This window comes from Panulirus ornatus, chromosome 9 (genome assembly GCF_036320965.1).
Source record: "Panulirus ornatus isolate Po-2019 chromosome 9, ASM3632096v1, whole genome shotgun sequence".
In the NCBI taxonomy this organism is placed as follows: domain Eukaryota; kingdom Metazoa; phylum Arthropoda; class Malacostraca; order Decapoda; family Palinuridae; genus Panulirus; species Panulirus ornatus.
In genome coordinates, this window is record NC_092232.1 from 52,262,470 (window position 1) to 52,288,152 (window position 25,683).

General features: G+C 38.3%; 1 protein-coding gene across 1 annotated transcript in view; it reads right to left on the reverse strand.

The window, feature by feature from the left end:
• Window positions 1–25,683, reverse strand: part of LOC139750068 (fat-like cadherin-related tumor suppressor homolog) — a 791,324-nt gene that overhangs the window by 20,649 nt on the left and 744,992 nt on the right. The window contains 14 exon segments of the mRNA XM_071664403.1: window positions 767–877; window positions 1,258–1,642; window positions 2,368–2,571; window positions 2,717–3,595; window positions 3,725–4,888; window positions 5,021–5,278; window positions 5,541–5,822; window positions 13,701–13,915; window positions 15,547–15,735; window positions 16,611–16,802; window positions 17,017–17,427; window positions 20,870–21,151; window positions 21,524–21,641; window positions 23,866–24,032. Of these exon segments, the coding sequence (XP_071520504.1) occupies window positions 767–877; window positions 1,258–1,642; window positions 2,368–2,571; window positions 2,717–3,595; window positions 3,725–4,888; window positions 5,021–5,278; window positions 5,541–5,822; window positions 13,701–13,915; window positions 15,547–15,735; window positions 16,611–16,802; window positions 17,017–17,427; window positions 20,870–21,151; window positions 21,524–21,641; window positions 23,866–24,032 (4,857 nt within the window).

Below are 25,683 nucleotides of genomic sequence, written 5' to 3' on the forward strand. Positions count from 1 at the left end.
ACCTTAGCCAGCCTTTTGCACAACTCTAACTTTTTGTCAAGGCTTAAAACATTCCTCTTGCACTGTGGGCGACATAGACAGCTCTGGGGAGCTATAAGGCAATTGCTGATGTCTACAACAGTAATCCAGGGTGAATAATATACATAAATGTGTAAGACCATCACACAACAACAGTGCCAAAATGCACATGGGAGGTAGTAAACAATCACCAGTGCACAAAACACCGGGTAGTGAGTACACGAACTGCTGCATCACATGCACAACTTGAATTCCTTTTTCATACTTGACCACTGTTTCCCATGTTAATGAAGTAGCACCATGAACTGTCTAGATGTCACATGAATGAGTATTTTTAAATCTTTTGATTTTTTTTCAGATAGAAAAGAACTGCCAACCAAAACTGAAAAGCATTCATTGTTTTGAACATTTTGCTGTCTTGAACTATGTATTACAGAGGTTTTACCATACAAACTCTTCAATAATACATCTTTAACATAAGTCTGAGTCAGCGAACTGACTTAGCAAAATACCTTAAACATTCTCACAAAAATATTTGTGTTAATTCTTATGTATATCATGTAATACTGTACAGTAAGTGCTGGCACATTTCAATTTCAGTCCAAAAAATAAGCACAAACATGCAAGTAACCACAAAAATTATGCAGCCTAACAAAGAACAGATGTAAGATGCACATTAACAAATGATGTTAGCACATGCCAAGAACTAATTTGAAAATCTGGGACATGAAAACTTTTCCAATCTTACCTGGCAGATCATCCACAGATGTCCCTGAACGTACACTGGCATCATCCCTGGTGCTGCCATCTACACTTAGCTTCTTGAGGCTCATGTACTCACCCTGACGGAACTTTACATCTGCCAAGAACAAGACAGTAGCCTTGTGACTGACAGAATGTTTCAACTCAAGCAACATCTTAAAAAAACTTTATATGAAGTGACATTGTTGGTTCTCTTCAATTTGAAAATAAACACAACAAAGGGCCACCAAACTATTATAAAGAAAAGCAGTGCTTAAAAACTTTTGAACCTTTTTCAAGACTGTAATGATAAAAAAACTGGCATCACCTTAGTCAATATGAAATTCACTTTGGTAACCAAATAATACACTGCAAAAAAAGTCACTTAAAAACAAATAAAACATTCTACTCTTTCTGAAACTCTTTACACAAAATACAGTAATGTACTTGATATAGCAACCCCTCAGCCATTATCTACAAAAAAAAATAAATACAAACCATTTTGAATCTTGTTATTTTCATAGTAGGTGTCCTTCAGGTTATGTGCAAGTGCATCCTTCCATGGCTTGTGCAAACTGTCAGTGTCTGCAGCAGTGGCAATGCCTGGGGAGCACAAAGTAGAACCCAAAGTAGAGCCCACAGTGGACCCCAGTGTGGAGCCCCGAGGGGTTCCAAGGGGATTAATCTGGGGTGTCTGGTGATAGAGGCTGTTGGGCTTGGATATGTTTTGGACAAATTCCCTGGGATATTGAGGGAGGTTCTCAAGCTCATCTCCAGCTGAGCCGTAGCTACGGATGGTGTCAAAGTTGTTTAGCGGCATGTACGCAGGTTCACTAGGACTAGTGGGGTAGGAGTCGGGGCGAGGCGTGCAACCGTGCGGATTCTGCAACACATACAAGCCAACACAACAGTCAGGCAAAGCCAACACAACACTCAGAACCTGACTGGACTGCTCAGGAGGAAGGGTAAGCCATCAAAATACAGACTTTTTAACAGAAACTTTGATTTTTGTTACATGTTTTAATCAAAGGTATCTACATTCATTCATGAGTTTTCAAGTAAGTGAAGAAGTTTCTAAGAAAATACTTTTGATAAAATATGTAACAACATCTATCCAGTTACAAAAGAATAACTCAAGTTGTAAGCCTACATTTTGATGAATTACCTCAATGTTAGTTTGGCCACTCTAAAGAAAAAAAACATGAAAATGTCCCAGAACTTATCGAAATGCATGTGAAAATACTTTCCAAGCCTATGGCACATGCATAGCTTCTATCAAATAACAAAGAGCTAATATGCCAATACAGTGATGTAAAGCAATATCTAGCAGTGATATCTACTACTGAAACTTTAAAGTGTGATTTAAGATTTTTGCATAATGCTACCAAAATACAAAAAGCATAAAAAGTGAGTACTGTCTTCATACTCTTTTGTTTACCAAGTTGTTACTACCTTCAGAGATTACCGATGGTGCATTAAATATTTTTTTATCCACATCTTTAGTTAATCCATTACCTAATTACACTTCCACAACCATGAGCACACACAGATATGAGTACACAGCAGAAAATCCTTCAAAGGATGCTTAAAATCTAAACTTTTATTTACCTGGGAAGCTTCCAAGTTGCTCATTTTTGAATTTCGCTTATAGATGTTGTGATTATCTGTATTTTTGGGTTTTAGAACAACATGGTTTGTCTGTTCAATTAGTTGTCGTCGGTGGGCCGCTCTTCTTTCTCGACAATGCATTGCAAGAACAATTATTAGGCCTAAAATGATGACTGCTACAATGCCAATTACTATGTAGATGATCTGAAAAAAGGTATTTATAAAAACTGATAAAGCAGATTATATAGCCTTTGGCTCAGTTTAAAATGTTAGCTGCACATATATTACACAAGTATGAGCAGAGAAAATTATTAAAGAAAATCACAAAAAATGAAATCTGAATGCATACCTCCTCCATACCAATGTCAATCAGAGATCCTTTGTATGTATCACAATATGTTCCTGTTGCATTCCCTGGACACATGCACCGGAAACTACCATATGAATTGATACAAGTGCCACCATTATGACATGGGTTTTTTGCACATTCATTGATGTCAATGTTGCAGTATGCACCAGTGAATCCTCTGCATTTACAAATTGGACCCGAAATCCCTTCTTCACAGATTCCTCTATTAAGGCAAGGGTTGGGATTACAATACATGTACTGACAGCGAGAACCTGACACCCGGGCTGGACATTCACATCTATAAGTATTTTCAATATTGACACAGTGCCCATTATTTAAACAAGGAGATGATGCACATGGATTAGAGTCCAATTCACATCGTGATCCTCGAAAACGTGGATGACACTGACATATGAAAGATGCGCCTCGTTCTTCACAAGTACCACCATTAAGACATGGATGGGCACCACAAACACCAGGAGGTTGCAATGCTGTTTGGCAATGAGGTGCTACATGAGTCAGGCGAGTCAGAGATGCTACTTTGGTAGTTGCTGTGTGGGTCAAGGGCAAGGGTGTATCATCAACTCGTGGATCATCTACACAGCCTACAAATCCTTTCCGTGGATCTTGGGCTCCTGCCCAAGGTCGTATCTCTGCTCCAAGATACAAATGTGGTGTATCAAGGTTGAGCAGGTCTGATGACCCTGGAGAAGCACCTTGTCCACGGTGCCGCCCATCAACTGTTACTTCTGCTGTATTGCCAAATCGTTCAAGATTAACATGATGCCAATGACCATCATCTACACGTAATGATGTTACTGCTACCAATCCTTCACCACTACCAAGATCCCATCGATACCGTAACTCTCCTCCCTCTAGCTGAAACATATGGAGAATGCAAATTAGATACAGATTTTCATATAAAAGTAAGTGCTAAATATCAAAATTATCACATACAGTAATACAATTTCTATAAAGCACTAGCTTACAAGAAATGTAAAATCATACCTCTAAGATACTGTAGTCAATTCTGCCAGCTGTAAACATTAGATTTCCAGATGGATGAAGTGTTCGGAACCAAAGAGAGAAGGAGAAGTGACGCTCAATGGGATTTCGCAGGGAATACTGTGCATAACTCTTGCCTTTGAAGGACAATGGTGAAACGGGGCTATAGCATTCTGGACTATTATCTCTGCCAATGCAACTAGACTTGTTCTGCTTGCATGTAGCCCCTACCAGTCCCTCAGGACAGAGACAAACATATCCTAACATTGAGCTATCTGGAATGCAGTTCTTATATGATGGACAAGGTTTATGAGCACACTGGTTGACAACATTATCACAGCGAGCACCAGAGAAGCCATTTGGACATATGCACTTTGATTCATGGCGGTGGTAAAGAGACACAAAACTCATTGTATCTGTTGTGATAGCTACCTGTTCATCATCAAGTATGATGTGTTCTTTACAAACACCATTTTCACATGTATTTGCATTACATCCATCCTCAACCACTCCAATTACGCGAAGTCCCAGAACAGACTCTAAAGTTTGATGACCTGATAATATCTTTTTTCTAACGTAGTTTCTTGGATAATAATCAGCTGAGGACTTACGAACAACAAAAAGTATATCAAGATTTCCTTGTCTAGTCACAGATTTTCCAAGTGAATTCTTTTTGTTATCTCTTCGTACTCTTGAATGGCTGTTTTGCAAACTTAGAATGATGACATCACGTGATTTAGCATTAAGAAGGTTCTTTATGCTTCTGTGGAAACTACGTCTATATGATAACAAAAACTCTTCTGGTGTTGCTCCTGCAAGCTGAACAATAACAGCACTATTCACCATATCATCACTTATATCTACAACATCAGCTTCAGCTTCACTGTATGTTGTAAACTTTCCATCTGTAACAGAAATATTCACAGTGTAAGAACCTTCATCCAGACCTCCTTGAGCAGATAGGGTACCATCCTGTGGGTTAATGGCAAAATACCTCAGGTTAACACCCAATGGATCAGGTACAATGGAGTATGTCAGCGAGTCATAAGGGTCTTCATCTGCAGCTTTCACTTTACCAAGGACTCCCCCAAAGTATTCACCTGTGTGTACAAACACTGTCACATGGAGTGGGAAGACAATTGGATGATAGCGTGACTCCTCAATTATCTGAAAAAGAAATATGAAAATGATGAAAATCTTCTTTTGATTCTCAAGTGGTGCTCAGATTGTCACTATATTACTGAAAAACTTATAAAGAAAAGTGAAATAAAACCAACTACAATACTTTATGATAGTAACCTTTACATCAATCCAAGTTTCTGAGTAGAGTGGTGGATGACCATTGTCATACACCCTAATTTGGAGGCGGTAATGTCCCTGTACTTTATGGTTAAATCTAGTGGCTGTACGCAGGTGTCCATCTTGTGTGATACGAAATGCTGCATTATCATTACCAGATCGAATTTCAAAAGTAAAGGGACCACCATTGCGTGCTGCATCCTCATCACCATCAATGACATCAAATTTGAACACCAGATGGTTCACAGGTTTGTCCTCCTGAAAATGTTTTAATAAATCCATGAAATTATAATGTTCAGGGGGACTAAGAAGATATGGGCCACCTAAAGACGAGGGCCCGTGCAAAGATGAGGCTTCCCGAGTCTTTAACAACAACATGTGTGCATTTTGTCAAATCATTAAGTAAAAAAGGTGCTATTCCATATCTTCTAAGAAAAATGCAAATCAATTAATTTACATAATTTAATTATTTAAATGTTATTTCCAAATAATAGTATGGAATAAGAGTGCTTTGTCTTACCTGAACATATGCAGTGTGATTTGTCTCTACAAACACTGGTGGATTATCATTGGCATCACTCACTTCAATATTCACCATGACTGAACCTGATCTCTGAGGAATTCCTTGATCAAGAGCAATTACTTCAAGATTATATGATGCAGTGGATTCCCTGTCAAGTGGGCCGGCCACAGATATCCAACCAGATAACTGATCAATGCGAAACTGATGGTTAGGGTCTCCACTAGCTATGCCATAGGTTATCCTGCCATTTGCCAGACTGTCCAAATCTGTTGCTATTACCTGAAGGAGGATAGAATATGAATTAAAAGATTATGCTAATTTGTGATCATTATGAGTTCTCACTGTACTTCAATACTTAACCCAGGCACATTATTAACAATATGCAGAGAGATCCAATGCAGGTAAGACACTGAAATATAATCTGATGACTTATGGCACAAAAGCATTGAATATTTCAGCTTTTACAAGAGATATTGGCATGGAAACAGCTACAAAAATGCAATCTAAAGTAGTGCAATGACCCAGTTAACCCCTAAACTTGCTAAAGAGTTGTCTGCCCACTCCTGTTTAATCATCTTTTTTTCTCAGCTTTTATAAAAGTGTTCTTTTCCTTATAGTAAGACATTAAAAAATACAAAATTAAATCTAGCCATGTAAAATCCAGGGATAAACTGCTGTACCATTACTAATACACATAACACTAGAAACAAAAGTGGACTCTGTAACCATCAAGCATGTTCTATCTTATTAAACATGGATCGAATCATTATCATTTTGCTAACATTTCTGTTAAAATTATTATAATATGAACAAATACTCCATGAGAAACATTTCCTTTCTTTAATGTAGGAGGCTCTAATCAAAGACAAACGTCCACATCAAGATCGGGACTTAACGGAAATATAGGGAAATTATTAACAGGGACAAAGAAAAGACAAGGGAAATTATTCAAGAATTTTGGAGGAAGTGAAAAACCTCTTCTAAAAAGTGCCCAGTCAAAGTTATTGGGAAAGACATGAGATATTATGGAGTTCCAAAGTTTTAAAGTGTAAGGAAAAAACACTCATCAAAATGGCAAACCCTTGAGTTGCTAATGGTTAAACAGTAATCTTGTGATGCAGCAGCTTGCTGAGGCATGTGCAGTCTACCTAGTGGTGGGAGCACATAAGCAGCCAGCTCTATGGAGCAAAAACCAAAATAATACCGACAGAAGAGGTTAGGTGAAGCAACATTGCTGCATAAGGCAAGGGGGTGAAGTTTTGAAGTTAGCCTGGGAGAGTTGATAAGCTAGACTGCTTTTGACTCAACACTATCAAGTAAAGTCTCAGAGCTAGAACCACCCCAGTTGTGAGAGCAATACTGAGAAATGGTAGATATCAAAGCAACAGGGTGAGAATTAAGGGGGTTAGAATAGCTTCCCTTCTCAGATATGGAATATACCAGCACATGCTTCTAAGAATTTATTAAAAAAGGGGGTGACTGTATTGTTGACTGGTTGGTAAGGTTATTTAATGTATGTATGACTCATGGTGAGGTGCCTGAGGATTGGCAGAATGCGTGCATAGTGCCATTGTACAAAGGCAAAGGGGATAAGAGTGAGTGCTCAAATTACAGAGGTATAAGTTTGTTGAGTATTCCTGGCAAATTGTATGGGAGGGTACTGATTGAGAGGGTGAAGGCATGTACAGAGCATCAGATTGGGGAAGAGCAGTGTGGTTTCAGAAGTGGTAGAGGATGTGTGGATCAGGTGTTTGCTTTGAAGAATGTATGTGAGAAATACTTAGAAAAGCAAATGGATTTGTATGTAGCATTTATGGATCTGGAGAAGGCATATGATAGAGTTGATAGAGATGCTCTGTGGAAGGTATTAAGAATATATGGTGTGGGAGGCAAGTTGTTAGAAGCAGTGAAAAGTTTTTATCGAGGATGTAAGGCATGTGTACGTGTAGGAAGAGAGGAAAGTGATTGGTTCTCAGTGAATGTAGGTTTGCGGCAGGGGTGTGTGATGTCTCCATGGTTGTTTAATTTGTTTATGGATGGGGTTGTTAGGGAGGTGAATGCAAGAGTTTTGGAAAGAGAGGCAAGGATGAAGTCTGTTGGGGATGAGAGAGCTTGGGAAGTGAGTCAGTTGTTGTTCGCTGATGATACAGCGCTGGTGGCTGATTCATGTGAGAAACTGCAGAAGCTGGTGACTGAGTTTGGTAAAGTGTGTGAAAGAAGAAAGTTAAGAGTAAATGTGAATAAGAGCAAGGTTATTAGGTAGAGTAGGGTTGAGGGTCAAGTCAATTGGGAGGTAAGTTTGAATGGAGAAAAACTGGAGGAAGTGAAGTGTTTTAGATATCTGGGAGTGGATCTGGCAGCGGATGGAAACATGGAAGCGGAAGTGGATCATAGGGTGGGGGAGGGGGCGAAAATTCTGGGAGCCTTGAAGAATGTGTGGAAGTCGAGAACACTATCTCAGAAAGCAAAAATGGGTATGTTTGAAGGAATAGTGGTTCCAACAATGTTGTATGGTTGCGAGGCGTGGACTATGGATAGAGTTGTGCGCAGGAGGATGGATGTGCTGGAAATGAGATGTTTGAGGACAATGTGTGGTGTGAGGTGGTTTGATCGAGTAAGTAACGTAAGGGTAAGAGAGATGTGTGGAAATAAAAAGAGCATGGTTGAGAGAGCAGAAGAGGGTGTTTTGAAATGGTTTGGTCACATGGAGAGAATGAGTGAGGAAAGATTGAACAAGAGGATATATGTGTCGGAGGTGGAGGGAACGAGGAGAAGAGGGAGACCAAATTGGAGGTGGAAAGATGGAGTGAAAAAGATTTTGTGTAATCGGGGCCTGAACATGCAGGAGGGTGAAAGGAGGGCAAGGAATAGAGTGAATTGGAGCGATGTGGTATACCGGGGTTGACGTGCTGTCAGTTGATTGAATCAAGGCATGTGAAGCGTCTGGGGTAAACCATGGAAAGCTGTGTAGGTATGTATATTTGCGTGTGTGGACGTATGTATATACATGTGTATGGGGGTGGGTTGGGCCATTTCTTTCGTCTGTTTCCTTGCGCTACCTCGCAAACGCGGGAGACAGCGGCAAAAAAAAAAAAAAAAAAAAAATGCTTCTAAGAAGGAAAAATTCTGTTTTTTAAACAGAAATGGAAAATGATCAAGCACAGATGCACATTCTTTCAGTACATGGGATGGATGCCAACAGGATCACAAGCCTTGCCTGTGTCTTCCTATATGACCTCCCATTCCTTTAGGTAAACCGCATAATCACATCAACAGCTTAATGCCACAATAGCAATATCAAACATACAGCACCACATTACTAAACTACACAATTGGAACAATGGCTCACCCAGGAGAGAATGTCTACATCTTTAAAGAATTCTTCAATCTTTCTTTTAATATCAGATATGTCTAGCTCACACCTTCCATTCACCTTGAATCAACAGTCTCTCAAACTGGGCAAAACACTAACCATGCTAAACATCACATAAAACACACATAACATTCACTCCACACATCCATAACATTAACACAAAAGGAGCAGAGAAAATGAATGTCACAAGGAGCACTAACTGGCACTAGATTTGGACAAAAAAAAGAATCCCTTAGCATCCCTTACAAACAATTCATTCACCCTACTTCACACTATGCCTCATTTGACTGGCCTTCCACCCTTTCAAAAGCAAATATAACAAAACTAAAAACTAAACAAAACAGTGCACTCAGATCAATTATTCATTGTCATCTACAAACAGATTGAACAGCCATGGGGACATCATACACCCTTGATTCTTACCCAGCTTCACCTGGAACCACTCATTCTCTTCCATTCTATTTGCACACATGCTTTACTCTCTCAATAAAAACTCCTTACTGCTACTAAGAACCACACACCTAATATTCATAATATCTTTTACAGCATTTCTATTGGTCCTAACATATGCTTTATATCCTCTTTCCCTAAGTATTTCTCAAGCAAGTCTTCTAAAGCAAACATCTAGTCAACATATCCTCTGCTACTCTAAGAGCCACACTGCTCCTCCCTAATATGATGTTCTATGCATGACAACACCCTCTCACTCACAACTTTCCCATAAAATGTATCAGGTATTCTACTGATTTATATCTCTGTAATATGAGCATCCAGTTTTGACCCCCTGCATTTCATAAAATATAACTAGATACGCATTCCAACATCCCTCAGGCACCTCACCATGAACATCCATATTAATGACTTGAGCCATATGTACAGTGGAAATCCTTACTAACGGATCAACAACAATGTCAACCCTCTTTTCAAAACTTCAAATGCAATCTCATCCACTCCAGCTGCTTTGCCACACTTCATTACAAGGGTTTTGCCATCTCTTTTCACCAAACCATTCACCAAGACACTCTTTTTCCACATACGTCCATATCACAATCACCACACATCAGCCATCCTGTCATCTAACATAATCAAAAGTCTTTCAACATACTCACTCTTTACCTTTTTTACCTCTTCTTTGCTTGTTACCACCTCCTAATCTGTACCCCTCATTGTTGCACACCATTTGTTCTCAATTTCTCTTCACACTATTCACTTTCTGAACTATTTTCTTATATTCCCAGAACTTTGTTAATAATCTCTTAACATATCCCTCATTTGCCCTCTTTTTCAACCCATGCACCTTCCTCTTAACATTCTTTTCCTTAATCTTGTGCATCTCCCATCCTCTTGACATTCTTTTGCTTTATCCTGTACATCTCCCAATCACATGCACTCCTTCTTTGAAGGTAGCACCAATATCACTCTTTTTCACTAGTAACAACTTTCTCATCCCATCATTCTCTATCCTTTTTCACACTTCATCAACACATATAAGCAATGTTTTCACACTTAATCACCATACAAACTTACAACATAAGAAAATTTCCAATACCAAGTCAGTGAATTCACTAGGACGACAGGGACTGATAAACCATCATTTCTAGATCTTATCTTCACAAATAATAGCATAGATATTGAAAGTATCATATATGATACATCAATTGCAAAAAGTGATAATGTAAAGCTCATGCTTAATAATGTGGTTAATGAAGATGTTAAAGGATCACAAGTAAGACAAGACATAAAGAGGAGATACAATTGCATGATCTAAGCAAACCTCAACAATTTCTTAAGTAACACAGATTGGGGAATAGTCAAGTAGCCAGGAACAGGGGCTTTGTGGTGAAAAAATTCTGTGATATTTAGAGTAAAGGAGTAAGAACTTGGGTACCTCTAGCCTCAAATATGAAGGAAATGGTAAGAAAGAGGAAAAAATTGTTTAATAAAAGATATCAAAAAGCAAATGAACTTTGAGATATGTAGCAGTGAAAACACAGATGGCACTTCAGCCACCCAGAATTTGCAAGGTATAATATATCAAGGGATGAGTACACCAGGAGGAGGAACAAAGAAACTTGGAAAAGAATATTGCAGGCAAGACAGGAGAAAATCCCAAGACTTTCCATACATTTTTCAGGGGTCAGTTGTCATTTAAAGAGAAGCTAACCAAGCTAAGGGATTTTAAGGGTAAAGTTAATGAGGATGAAATAAAGATATGTTAGGAACTGAATAAAAAGTTGAAAAGTTTTTTCAAAGTGGAAGACATGATACCTGTGTAAACCTCTTAAAACTGTTCAAGGCATCACGGGAGATAGGAAGAGTACAAAGGGGATGGAAAAGGGTGAACGTTATTACCTAATCTATAAGAAAGACAACTATGTGGAGACAACATATTACAGGCCAGCCTCTCTAATGAATGTGGTCTACAAGGATCCACAAAACATGTTTAGAAAGCACATGGATGACCTTCTACAGAGAACTCATCTAACTTTGAAAGAGTAAATCAGCATGGTTTTAGGGAAACAAGGTCATGTGAAACCAATCTCTTACATTAGACTACAGAAAAGGCTGGATGGACTGTTTGCATCTAGACTGCTAGAAAGGATTTGAAACACTGCATGGGAGGCTAATTAAGAAGCTGGATTATCAGGTAAGAATGGACAAAAATTATCTCAGTGCATGGGAACAAAGCACAAATGTCAGAGGAGCCTTCTCCAAATGGGCTGAAGCAACAAATGGAGTGCCACAGGGATCAGTTCTGGGGCCTTTATTCTTCTTAATCTATGTGAAGACTTACCTAAAGGAATTGATTCCTACCTGAATTAATGTCAAAATCATGAGAACACTGAAAAGTGAGGAGGATCCTGGTAACTTACAAGGGGTCCTAAACAAACTCCAAAGTGAGTCTGATACATGGTTGATGAAATTCAACCCAAGTACACGTAAAGTAATGAGGGTGGGGCAGAGTGAATGAAGGCTTTTCAGTATGATTGTAATTCAAAGATAAATAAGCTTCAGGATTCCATGTGTGAAAAGGACATTGGAGATGACATTGTCGCTAAGCTATTGCAAGATTTTCATATTGGGAGAATAGTTAAAGAGAAAAACTATCAGCTGGAAAATATCAGAATAGCCTTCAAGTATGATGATAAAACAATATTCAACAAGCTGTTCACATCCCACATGAGGTATACTCTAGAATATGCTTCTCAAGATTGTTCACAGTGCCTACAAAAGCACAAAGAGCTAATGAAGAAGGCCCAGAGGAGAAAAAGATGGTACCAAAATAAGATGTGCTAACTTAAAGGGCAAGGCTTTGGCTTCAAATGTGCCCACTTTAGAAGACAAAAGTGTGAGGGGTGATTTGATCAGAACCTTTAAGCTTTTAAACATATCAACTTAGTGAAAAGTATTTAGAGAGATATAGGGATAGAACTACCAAAGAACATAATATGAAATCAATTAAGAAACTTGTTAAAAAAGATTTAAAGAAATACTTTGATATTAAAAGCGGTAAATGAATAAAACAAAAAGACTTATTACATGGTTGATGCAGAAAGCATACATAAATTTAAGAAGTCTTATGATAGTAAAGAGTATTCATGTGATAGAGTCTCATGAGTGTAAAACTCCCTTCTGATACAGTACACATAGTTCAGAGGCTTTAAATCTTCCCACCTTGGAAGAGAGAAGAATTAAGGGGGGACCTGGTCACAACCTTTAAGTTCTTAAACAGATCAATGACGTAAACAATGAACAATTCTATGAGAGATGTAAGGATCAAGCAACCACAGAACATAACTTAAAAATCAAGCAAGAAAAAAAGATGCAAAGTAGTACTTTGACACTATTACAGTAGTGGAGGAATGGAATAAAAAAAGGGTATGGTTAATGCAGACAGCATACAAACAGTGCAAAAAAACACCATCTACCACCCATATATTTCTAATGGCGATACATGGTTAAGGTTTATTGGGGTTACAGGCATATGACATTGTGTGTCAGGCTGAAATCATCATACATCTAGTCGCTGAGACTAGTGTTTCTAACAGTGTGACAACCAGCAATTTGCCTAAAGCTATCTTGAGGGAGTGATGTTCTTTCTTTACCCTTTCTGACAGTTCATTACACTTCCTGGCTGCCACTTCATCTTGGGAATTTCACTTTTGGGTACTGTATTTCTTTGACCTATACTTCAAGAAAGCTGGCTTTTACCATTCTAAGGAGGAGAAAGCCTGAATTCTCGCTTGGAAGCAAGGAAATGTGGGTACACATAAGTGCAGGTGGCTGCTTCCTGCAACACCTCTTCAGTACTTTGCCTCATTCAGGAGATTAAGACCTAATGGATCCAAAAAAATGGACCTAAAATACTTCAGGAATCTTGCCAATTCCATGCCTAGACATCTGCAGATAGTAATCAAGACCAAAGAAGAGATGACAAAGTAATGAAATGTAAGTGTGATATCACTTTTGGAAAAGTATGGGGGGGAAGTAGACAAGGTTTTTTTGCGGACACTGTAAGGTTAAGAATCAGTTTGATAGTAGAGATTGTTCAAGGGATGGGGCCCCATGACAGTAAAACTCCCTCCCCATACACTACAAACAGCTAATCACAAAGAGAGGTAATCACACATGAGCATTCCTTCAACATACAGTGTGATTGATTTCTATCTATCTACCACAAATTTCTATATTTTAGGAAGCTATCTTCCACTTCTACTGACATTAATTCTTTTAAGGCATATGATTATAGAAAAGGAAAAAAGATATAACAATGTGCATCATACCTGTATCAACCGTTCGCCAATGATCGCAGCCTCATTTACTATCACAGAGTAGGAATTCTGAAGGAATATTGGCTCATTATCATTGATATCAGTAACAGTGACATTGATTGTTGCATGATTAGAGAGAGGAGGCTCTCCACCATCAGTTGCTTGAACTGTCAATTGGTAGGAGTGTGCTCTTTCATAGTCCAGTGGGTCCAGTATAGATACTACACCTGAAACACAACAATTACATATATCAGAATACTGTATTACAAAAATAATTAACAAAGGAACAAGTTAAACAAATTGCAAACCTGAAATATCACTAATTTGTCTCAAATAAGGATCTGGAGACTGACAGTGCAATGCTTGTACAGTACATGAGAAAAAAATGAATGATGATGTTCTTTAGCAGCTGATGAGTGTCTTTAATCAAACATAAACATAAATACATATGAAAATATATACTACTTTTCCATCACTGTAAAACCACAGTTACTATATCTGGTACTAACTTATTTTAAAAACATCAGGTGAAATGGAAAAAAAGTATGAGTGACATCTTCACAATGTCATAAAATTCTTTGAGTAACAAATTTCTTGCTCCTAAAACTCCTAATGATGAGGAAAAAGGGGCTGTCAGAAGTTGAGGGGACAAGAAGAGAGGGAGACCAAATTGGTCATGGAATGATGGCGTGAAAAAGATAAGGAGTATTCATGCCTGAGCATGCAGAAGGGTGAAAGGCGTGCATGGGATAGAGTGAATTTGAGTGAAATGACAAACATGGGGTGATATACTGTAAATGGATTGAACCAGGCAGGGGTTACCACAGAAAAGTCTTTCTTTGTCCATTCCTGGCACTGCTTCACTAATACATCACTCCCTGCATGTTGTAGAAGGTGACTAAAGGGGGCAGGAGTGGGGAACTGGAAACCCCCTTCTTGTATTTCAGTTTCCAAAAAGATGCAGGTGGCAAATGGCGATCATGAATGGAAATATTTTTTCATACTTGATCACTGTTTTCTACATTATTGAGGTAGCACTAGGAACAGGAGAAGAAGGGCTGCAACCACTCACTTCCAATCTCTAGCTGTCATGTGTAATGCACTGAAACCACAGCTCCCTATCCACAATCAGACCCCACAGACCTTTCCTTGTTTTACCCCACATGCTTTACATGCCCTAGTTCAGTCCACTGACAGCACATCAATGTATATAATAACCTCTTTGCTAACCTTTCCTATCTCATTCTCTCCATATGTCCAAACCATTTCAACAAACCCTCTTCTGCTCTCTCAACCACACTTTTTATTACCCCACACACACACATATACATATATTATATACATATATTATCTGGACATATGGAGAAAAAGAGAGAGGAAAGGTTGGCAAAGAGGATGTATGGGGAGGTGGAGGGAACAAGGAGAAATGGGAGATCATACTGGAGGTGGGAGGATGGAAAGAAAAATATTTTGAGTGATCAAAGCCTGAACATACTGGAGGGTGAGAGACATGCAAGGAATAGAGTGAATTGAAATGTTTTGTTTAGTACTTTACTAATTCTGTGGTTTAAATTGTTAATGCTTTTGCAAAGTCAAGCACAACTATATCTATTCTTTATCCCTGGATTAGAATTTTATGCATGTCATTATAATGAGCTAATAATTGGTTTTGCATATTTTTACCCGACATAAATCCATGATGACCTTTGTTTATGCCGATGTTTTTGACTAAATGGTTTAATAAATTTTATATCAATCTTTCAGACTTTTATCACATGGAAAGTCAAGCTAACTGTAACATGAGTATAACTTTAATCATCGGTTGATATTTCATAAAGTGCTGATTAGCAAACTATACCTGTTTTAGGATGAATAGCAAACTTTCGGTGCTCATTGCCACCTATGATAGAGTAGGTTATTTCTGCATTCTTTCCAGAGTCTCTTGATGTTGCTAGTACACGTACAATGTCTGATCCAATGTTTGCACTCTCAGTCACAGTTGTAAAATATGTGTGACTAGCAAATTCTGGCGGGTTATCATTCATATCTGAAAAAAAGAAAAAATCAAACACTTCATTATATGATACAGTTCATCTCAACCTGAGGCAAAGGAGTAAAACATGGTGATGTAGAAGTACATTGACAGAGCAAGGGAGCAAGCCATGTAGATGAAATAAAAAGAGTTTGAGTTTTGAGGAATGAAAAACCTTTCCTCTCATGACATAGCCTCATGAGGATCACAAGGGGGTAAGATCCATTAACATCCAACTTTTTTTGAGGAAATCATATGTATTCTCCACCATTTGAGAGCCATTTGCCCTTGGTGCTGGCTAGTCACTCATTCACAAAGTCCTTTCAGTCAGTAAGCATCCATCTGGACCATGATGTCACTGGCCAGCCCAGGTCTCAGGAATTAGCTTCTTATGCTTTTCAATTTGCAGAACACCAATGTCACTCCCAAAATGGTCACAGCCGGCAATGATAAAAGATCTTTTGAACTGAAAAAAGGGAAAGGAAGGGCAGGCAAAAAGCAAAAGACAATGCTCAAGTGGCTCTGTCTCAAAGAGGAAAGGACCTCACACTTAGGTAGATTCATCTTTGCTTGTTCCTGTTGGAAAGACTTGCTTCAGTACTTTTTGTGACTAAGCATAAGACAGGAGCTGTGATGGATTAACAAATAAATATACGGATCAACAATTTCAAATTTTGTTAGGCTAATGATTAATGATGACACTACAGCCAAAGCTTTGGTAAATGATTTGTTTCCAAAAAATGTAAAAACTCTGCAGTTCCCCTTTCAAGAACCAATATCATTAAACTTTGAAAGACAGTAGTAGGGATTACAAAAGGAAGATTTAATCAAGGTTTTCAAGGCTTAAAATGCAGGGTATATAATATATCTGTGAACTTGCTGCAGCTTACCTGAGACAAGCACAAGAATGTTTGTTCTTGTTGACAGCTGTGGAGAGCCATGATCTGTAGCTATGACACTCAGATTATACATAGCACGACTTTCCCTGTCTAAAGTTTGAGTTACACTCAGGATTCCTGTCTGACCATCCAGAACAAATATGTCATTTCCTTCTAAGGCATATGTAACCTTCCTGTTGATTGCTGGAAAATAAGGAAAAACTATTAAAAGGCAAGAAAAAAATTCACTACATATATCTGTTCTTTACCAAGTATATGCATGCACTGAAGTTAGTTTATAATAGCATGCAATAAAAAGAGGTTTCTAAAATCTCTTTTCTTTGTTATATATGAACTTTATTTGATCTAATATATTACAAAAGTTTAAAAAAGAACATGCACTTATAATTCCCTTTACCTTTATCAGGATCAGATGCATGAACTTTCAGGAGCAACAGATTCTCTGGAGAATTTTCTGGTACATTGATGCTATAACTGGGCATGCTGAAAATTGGAGGATTATCGTTCACATCTGTAACTTCTATCTCTACCTGACAGATGCATTCCCACTCCAAATTTCCTCCATCCTTCACAGTAGCTTTGAGCGAAAAATGTGACATTTTCTCACGATCTAACGGCTTAGCTATACTAAGCTGCCCTGAATCTATATCCATGGCAAACATTCCTGCACCCTGACCAGTGAGAAAGAACTGAGGCTTGGGTAAAAGATCACGGTCAGTAGCTGAAATTTTGAACAGGAGGGTACCAGGTATGGCAGCTTCACTGATGGTGTGATGGTACAGTGGTGTGGTGCACAAAGGACCATTATCTGAAAGGGAAGAAATAATTTTTATAATCTACAGCCAATGTTATCTAAAAACTTAACAGAAAAAGTACAAAAACTATAATTAATAATGGATTTAAAAAATTATACATAATCAACTACTGTACTTACCACAATATCTAATATGACATTCCTTCATGCATCATGGATAATTCACATCTCTGTTGCACTCATCCAAGAAGCAGCCCATATTATTCTTACCCAATGCCTACTACAATTTTCAATATACTTTCCTTTTCTTTCATACTATTTGCCATTTCCTGCATTAGCGAGGTAGCGTTAAGAACAGAGGACTGAGCCTTTGAGGGAATATCCTCACCTGGCCCCCTTCTCTGTTCCTTCTTTTGGAAAATTAAAAAAATGAGAGGGGAGGATTTCCAGCCCCCCACTCCCTCCCCTTTCAGTTGCCTTCTACGACATGCAGGGAATACATGGGAAGTATTCTTTCTCCCCTATCCCCGGGGATACCATTAATATACTATTTCTTCAATGATATATGGTTGCAGGGCATGGGCTATAGACTGAGTTGCGCGGAGGAGGGTGGATGTACTGGATATGAGATGTTTCAGGACAATATGTGGTGTGAGGTGGTTTGATTGAGTAAGTAATGAAAGGGTAAGAGAGATGTGTGTCAATAAAAAAAGTGTGGCGAGAGAACAGAAGAGGGCATGTTGAAATGGTAAGGATATACGAAGAGAATGAGTGAGGAAAGGCTGACAGAGAGGATATATGTGTCAGGGTGGAGGGAACAAGGAGAAGCAGGAGACCAAATTGGAGGAGGAAGGATGGAGTGAAAAAGATTATAAGCAACTGGGGCCTGAACATGCAGGAAGGTGAAAGCTGAGCATGGAATAGAGTGAACTGGAACATGGAAGGTGAAAGCTGTGCATGGAATAGAGTGAACTGGAACATGGAAGGTGAAAGCTGTGCATGGAATAGAGTGAACTGGAACAATGTAGTATACTGGAGTCAATGTGCTGTTAATGGACTGAATCAGGGCATGCCAGAAGTCTGGGGTAAACCATGGAAAGGTTTGTGGGGCCTGGATGTGGATAAGGAGCTGTGGCTTTGGTGCACTGCACATGACAGCTAGAGACTGTGTGTGGATGAATGTGGCCTTTTTTGTCTGTTCTCCTGGCGCTACTTCGCTGAAGCAGGGGATAGCGATGCTGTTTTCCTGAGGGGTGGAGTAGTGCCAGGAATGGTTTCTCATTTTTCCTTGTTTCTTTATAAAAAGTCTGACCTTATTAAACTTCTGAAAATATGAGTGGAGATAATGAAATAAGAGTAAATAACAGTTCATGCATCTGCTTTAACCAATACAAACATTTTACTTCATGCAAACATGTAGAAAACTTGGAAAAGTAAAATGAACAACAATAAAGGACCTAAGATTATGATGAAGGGTAAGAAAACTTATGTGAATCACAGTTGTTTGTAGAATGAGAAAATGTTTTCAAGCATGATGTATTCAACAGAATTAGTGATGATTTCTACATGAGTCATGTGATTTCCCCTGCAGGAATCTTTAATTATAATAAAAAAAAATTAAGACAAACAACTAGAGACTGAATGTGAGCAAATGTGGCCTTTTTTGCTACCTCACTGAAGCAGGGGGTAGCGATGCTGTTTCCTGAGGGGTGGGAAAGCACCAGAAATGGATGAAGGCATGTGAGTATAAATATGTACATGTGTATATGTCTGTGTATATATATGTATATGTGTATATGTTGATATGTATATGTATGTACAGGTACACCACCGATTTTCCGGCACTCTTGGTTCCAAAGCCTTGTCGGATTAACCATTCTGCCGGACCAACTGTGGTCACATAATAATAATTCAACACACCTCTAACCCACTAATTATACATCTCCCATGTGTCTAAAGTATACCATGGACTGCTAGAAATTAAAATCAAACAATCATTCAATGTTTGAGCATCCTAAGATGGTAAGTCTGTCCTTAGATTGGTTGAATCCAGTGGCATATCTAGGGTATGCCAGGTAAGGCAGGTGTCCTGGGCACCACTTGAAGGGATCTTAAAGATTTAGATTTCTTGACCATGAAAACATATCTTTAGCATTTGGAATCACAGTGATATTACTAGTTCAATAGTTATTCACAAAAATTGATATTTCCGTAATGGCATCCTGGATCCAGACAATGATTTGGTTCACTCCCAAAATTCAATCAATTAGTCCTTGTGTCATTTCTGACTTTCCCTGAAAATTTCATCATAATTTGTTCATAACTCTTGTTGAAAGTGGCTCACAGACAAACAAAAAAATGCCAGAAAAAACATAATCTCCTTGGCAGAGGTAATAGAAATAAAAAATATTGATGTCATACATTTGGACAGGGGTGCAATTTCAGTGCTTGCCATAGACATTATTTCCCTAGATACGCCCATCTGAATCCTGTGGGGCCTTCTTTGTCTTCTGCTGTTAAATGTTTTCCTAGGTGTGTAACGCCAGAATAATGCAGTTTCGTAAGCATTATACACCTGCTCAGGACTGAGGTGCTTGTCAGCTACAAGTTTCACAAATTCGTCCACATACTTGGCAGCTCCTTCGTGGTTTGCAGACCACTTTTCTCCTCACACTTTATTCATGAAAATTCCATGATGCTTCTTGAATCTTTGAAGCCATCCTTCACTATAGTCACGCTCATGTTGAAATCTAAGTTCTTCGTGGAACAACTTAGCCTGGTTCATTATCATGTTACCTGACAAGTCCACTCCATCACTCCAACGCTGTCGAAACCATCCCATCATCACCTGATAATGCTCAGTACTCTAACCATTTTTCATAGCTTTTCTAATCATCATTTGCTTCTTGAAATCGCTGTCTGCATAGAATTTCAATATTTTCTCCCTTAGCTCCTTTATATGATAAACAGTTGATGAACCAATACTGTAGATGTCACACAGCTTATGCACCGAAACAACACAGTCCATTTTTTTCAACAGTTCTACTCTATTTTGGATCGATATGGACTAGTGTTTTACGTTTGACACCACAAATGACTCTCATATTTCTTAGAAGCCATAGTTAGGGTTAGATTTAAGGCTAAGAATCTCACAGAATTGCGGTACCACCACCACCGAGTGCAGGGTAAAGAATATAAATAAGCGCGCCGTACACACAACGACATCTGTGGCCGCCCAGTAAACTAGTCTGGTGGCCGTGGTAATTTCAAGTTCCCTCAAATAATTTTGTCCGGACTAAAGGAGGTGCTGAATCATCAATTGCTGGAAAATCGGTAGTGTACCTGTATATGTGTGCATATGGGTGTTTAAGTATACATATGCGTATATGAGGGGATGGGCCATTCTCTCGTCTGTTTCCTGGCACTACCTAGCTTGACAAGGGAAACAGTGATTAAGTATAATAAATGAATGAATATAAATGAATATAAGACTCACCATTAACATCCAAAATTTCGATGAAAACCCATGATTTTGCAACAAAAACACCATCAGTTGCGGTAACTTCTAACGCATAATGATCCACAGATTCCCGATCAAGAGCTTTAGCCACATATATCTGTCCTCCTCCTCGGACATGGAAGTGTTGGAGGGCATTGCCTGAGGTGAGGTAGTAAATAATGCCTTGTCCCATTTCCCCTTCCAAGGCTCCTCCTCCTAGGTCATAGTCCATTACTTCGAGCTGCACAACAACTGTTCCAGGGAGTGCATTCTCCTTGACTGAAATATGAGATAAACCATGTTTAAGTATCAAGATATATTGTAAAGTTGATGCACAAATTCTCATGAAGAAAGGCTATATTACACTACACAATACAGTCCATGACAATTATATCTAGGTTGTGCACAAATGAGATTATTGTCTATATATGTCTGAGTCTACCTTACAAAAGCAGGAAAGGCAAACAGGTGTGAAAAAATTGGAATGAATCTCCAAAAGTTTGAATCTTTGGTTGGCAGGTGCCCTGCAGTCAACTCAGATGCTCATCCTCTCCTTAGGGTATCTAGCTTAGGTATGGATACATATATCTGTATGCAGTGTATATGAGATGGCCATGACCAGGATGTACACTTGGCTAAAAAAAAACTTACCTGAAGCACGGTAGTTTTCCTTGACAAATCGAGGAGCATTGTCGTTGTAATCTATTACTTCAATTATAACACTAGTTGCAGAACTTCTCTGTGGAGTGCCACTATCCTTAGCAAGGATCTGAAAAGGACATGAAATCATGAAATGTGTATACTTGCAGAGTCATTCAAAATAAATTCAGTATAGCAGTGTGTAAAAATCACTTGGTAAAATGTTAGAATATGAGCATTATGAAAGGATGTCTATCTATAGATCAATGGTACATAGTCTTTGTAAATTCTTCACATATATCCAGAACATGTGCTGTATGCCAAACTAAAATATCCATTTCTACACTTACACAAATGACTCAAACTTTTTAACTTTCCATACTAAGCTGATTCAACAAGCATGATCAGTACCTCAATTCACTCCTCCACCACCACCATCACCATATAAAATGCTTTCATTACATTCAGTCCCCAGTCATTCCTCTATCATCATCTAAAATATTCCTAGCCTAAATTAATTCTCTCACTTATTCTACCAATTTCTTCTACAGATCTATTTCTAACCTTTGTACTTTCTACTGTAATACTACAAATCTTATTGGCCAACCTATCATCTCATATGCTCTACATGGCCATAAATTTCATCCATATACATTTGTAATGACTTCTTCACAATATAACTCCTTTTTGTATCTTTACTTACTCATCCTTCTATTTTGACTGTACTATGCAACTTACCTCTAATGACCTTTGTAAATGTAAGCTTCGCACTTACAAATCAAAGCTTCTTGCATATTGTATGCTTAACTCTTCCCATTCACTGCATTCAGTACTCCTTTAATATTTTTCCTTTGCTTGACTCTAATCTCAACTTTGTTTTCCCACTACAATTCTCAATGACATTTACTTCCAAATTTCTAAACTTATCCATAACTTCCAGTCCTTCACTTTGCAAAATGATACAACACTGTGATCTCCCAATACTTTCAAAAACTACAATTTATTGATGGTAGACAATTCTTTCAGATCTAGGGATGCAGCGATCATAGGACATATGAAACTGAGTAAGAAACTTGAAAATAGGGATGTAAAGTAATATTCTTGTAGTGTAAGAGGGGTGGATAAATGGAAAAGATTGAATGATATGGTAAATGCAGACAGCACACATAAATTTAAGAGGTTGTATGATAGTATAGAGCATTTACAGGATGGGGCCCCACAAGTATAAAACTCCCTGTACAATAAAATTAGGTAATTACTTAATTATGCAAGAAAAGTGAGGCACAGTTGATGAAGGATGATTGTTTTGAATTTCTTTTTATTACAACTGCATCAGCACGAGTTGAATAGTTACAGATTTCATGTATGAGTGTTAGGGATATCTTTACTGGCTGCAGAATACTCCTTTGACTAAGGCAGCTGTCTTTTCTTTCTCCCTCACCTACACATGGACTGCTGGCATTCAGACCACAAACACTCAATCACTCCTTGTCACACATACACTTAACACTTAAATCACACAACTCATTGTTCGTAACTCTAGATTTTCAAGTAGCGATTGATATGCTCTAGTTCTACCTTTTGGCAAAATGGTAGGAGTAATAGAAAGTGGTAAGTACAAACATTAAATAGGAGCATTAGGCAGAAACATCTGGTAGAAGGAAGGAGCATTAGCTGGAAGCATTAGGTAGCAGCAGTAGGTTGAACTACTATGTTTACATACAAGGTAGAAGTAGATGAGAGGAACATTAGGTAGGAGCCTCTGAAAACACTGCTAGAGTTGTCCTCTGCCAGTGTCCTGCTAAAGGTAAGGCACTAAAGGATAAAAAGTGGCACTGGAGTTCAGCAGTTCTTGAGACTTTTGCTGTGGCCACCTCCTTGAGGGAGTTTTCATAGAAAAAGTGTCAGAGATAAAGATAGGTAGAACAGTAATGGCTGCAGATGTGCCATTCTATAATGAAGAGGAGGAAGTTAAAGGTGCCTTTAGGATAAAACTTTGAAAAGCAAAGGATATGGATTCACAAGAGAATGACAGGTCAGTATGGTGTCCCTAGCATTTATGAAAATAGAGAAAGAATACATGGACTACAGACATCAGCAGGTATAAGTCTCACAAATACATAATCAAAATATAATGATGTTCGTATAAAGACGTTATATGTATGGGGAAGACATGAAAGACAAGAGCATGACATATATTTTGAATGAGAGGGAATATGATAAGTGGTGTAAACAAGGATATAAATTTTCAGAATAAAATGTATGTCTACACATATTACACTACTTACAATAATCAGGCCAGCTTCTGATGGTAAATGTTGGTTTCTTTATGAAAATCAGTTAATATTTCTCACCTTTAGCTCATATTTTGATTTTGTTTCAGCATCCAGCTCTTGATTGAGGGATAACCACCCTGAATATGGATCAAGAGTGAAAAGAGGTTCTTCCACTAATGGTGACTGCTCCTCAAGTATATAACGGATCTCTGAGTTGCTTCCTGCATCACGATCATTAGCAAATACTGCAAAATAGCCAGAAACAACTCATTAGCATAATACTGCATTACAAATTATAAGTAAGACTACACCAAGAAAATCAATTCTAAGGTTAGAATAAGCGAGCTATCCTCTTAATAGGGTAACCATAACTAAACATATTTCATCTACTTATAACTGCCCAATGAACTCTTTCTTCAAAGGGTTCCAGAGTTACCCTAAAACCCCTTTTCCAGGAGCTCTTGAATTTTCAAGGATATGCTACTTCCATTAGCAGGGAAATGATGGACTCTTTTGCCATGAGCAGTTCTTAACAAGGCTGTATTCCCAATGATACAGCCTCATCAAAGGAGACCAAGGTACTGCTGTGGTGAGTCATGATGGCCAAAACACATATACGTTATTCTTGGTAATCTTAAAAAAAAAAAGTAAACACTCTAAATGTTAAACTTTTATATAAAAAGTGGCATCATAGAATTCTTACATTCTGCAGACTAGATACAGAGGATGAGAATTTAGGAGCAGCTTCTCCTACCCCAAACAATCAAGTCCTGACATCATTCTTTAATATCCTCGCACGTAGAGTGAGGACATTAACAAAAAGAATGAAGCACTAAAGGCTAACATGTGGTGCCAGGATTCACCAGTCATGTTATTTATATCTATCTATTCTATTTATCATACTTGATTGCCGTTTCCCGCTTCAGCGAGGTAGCACCAGGAAATAGACAAAGATTGGTTCATACACTCATATACACATAACACCTATAAATGCACATACACATGCTCATACATGTCCATATCAACATATACACATATACATACACATACACTGAGTTTGGTAAAGTGTGTTAAAGAAGAAGGCTGAGTGTAAATGTGAATAAAAGCAAGGTTATTAGGTTCAGTAGGGTTGAGCGACAAGTTAATTACGAGGTAAGTCTGATTGGAGAAAAACTGGAGAAGTGTTTTATACATCTGGGAGTGGACTTAGCAGCGGATGGAACTATGGAAGCGGAAGTGAGACAGAGGGTGGTGGAGGGGGTGAAGGTTCTGGGAGCACTGAAGAATATATATATGAAGACAGCATGTATGGATTTTTACATGTGTATATATGTATGTTCTATGTATGTATATGTTTGTATATGCTGAAATGTACATATATGGATATGTGGGTAGGTTGGGCCACTCTTTCGTCTGTTTCCCTGTGCTACCTCACTAACGCGGGAGATGGCAATTAAGAATCATAAATATAAATAAATAAATATATGTACAGAGCATCAGATTGAGGAAGACCAGTGTGGTTTCAGAAGTGGTAGAGGATGTGTAGATCAGGTGTTTGCTTTGAAGAATGTATGTGAGAAATACTTAGAAAAGCAAATGGATTTGTATGTAGCATTTATGGATCTGGAGAAGGCATATGATAGAGTTGATAAAGATGCTCTGTGGAAGGTATTAAGAATATATGGTGTGGGAGGCAAGTTGTTAGAAGCAGTGAAAAGTTTTTATCGAGGATGTAAGGCATGTTTACATGTAGGAATAGAGGAAAGTGATTGGTTCTCAGTGAATGTAGGTTTGCGGCAGGGGTGTGTAATGTCTCCATGGTTGTTTGATTTGTTTATGGATGGGGTTGTTAGGGAGGTGAATGCAAGAGTTTTGGAAAGAGGGGCAAGTATGCAG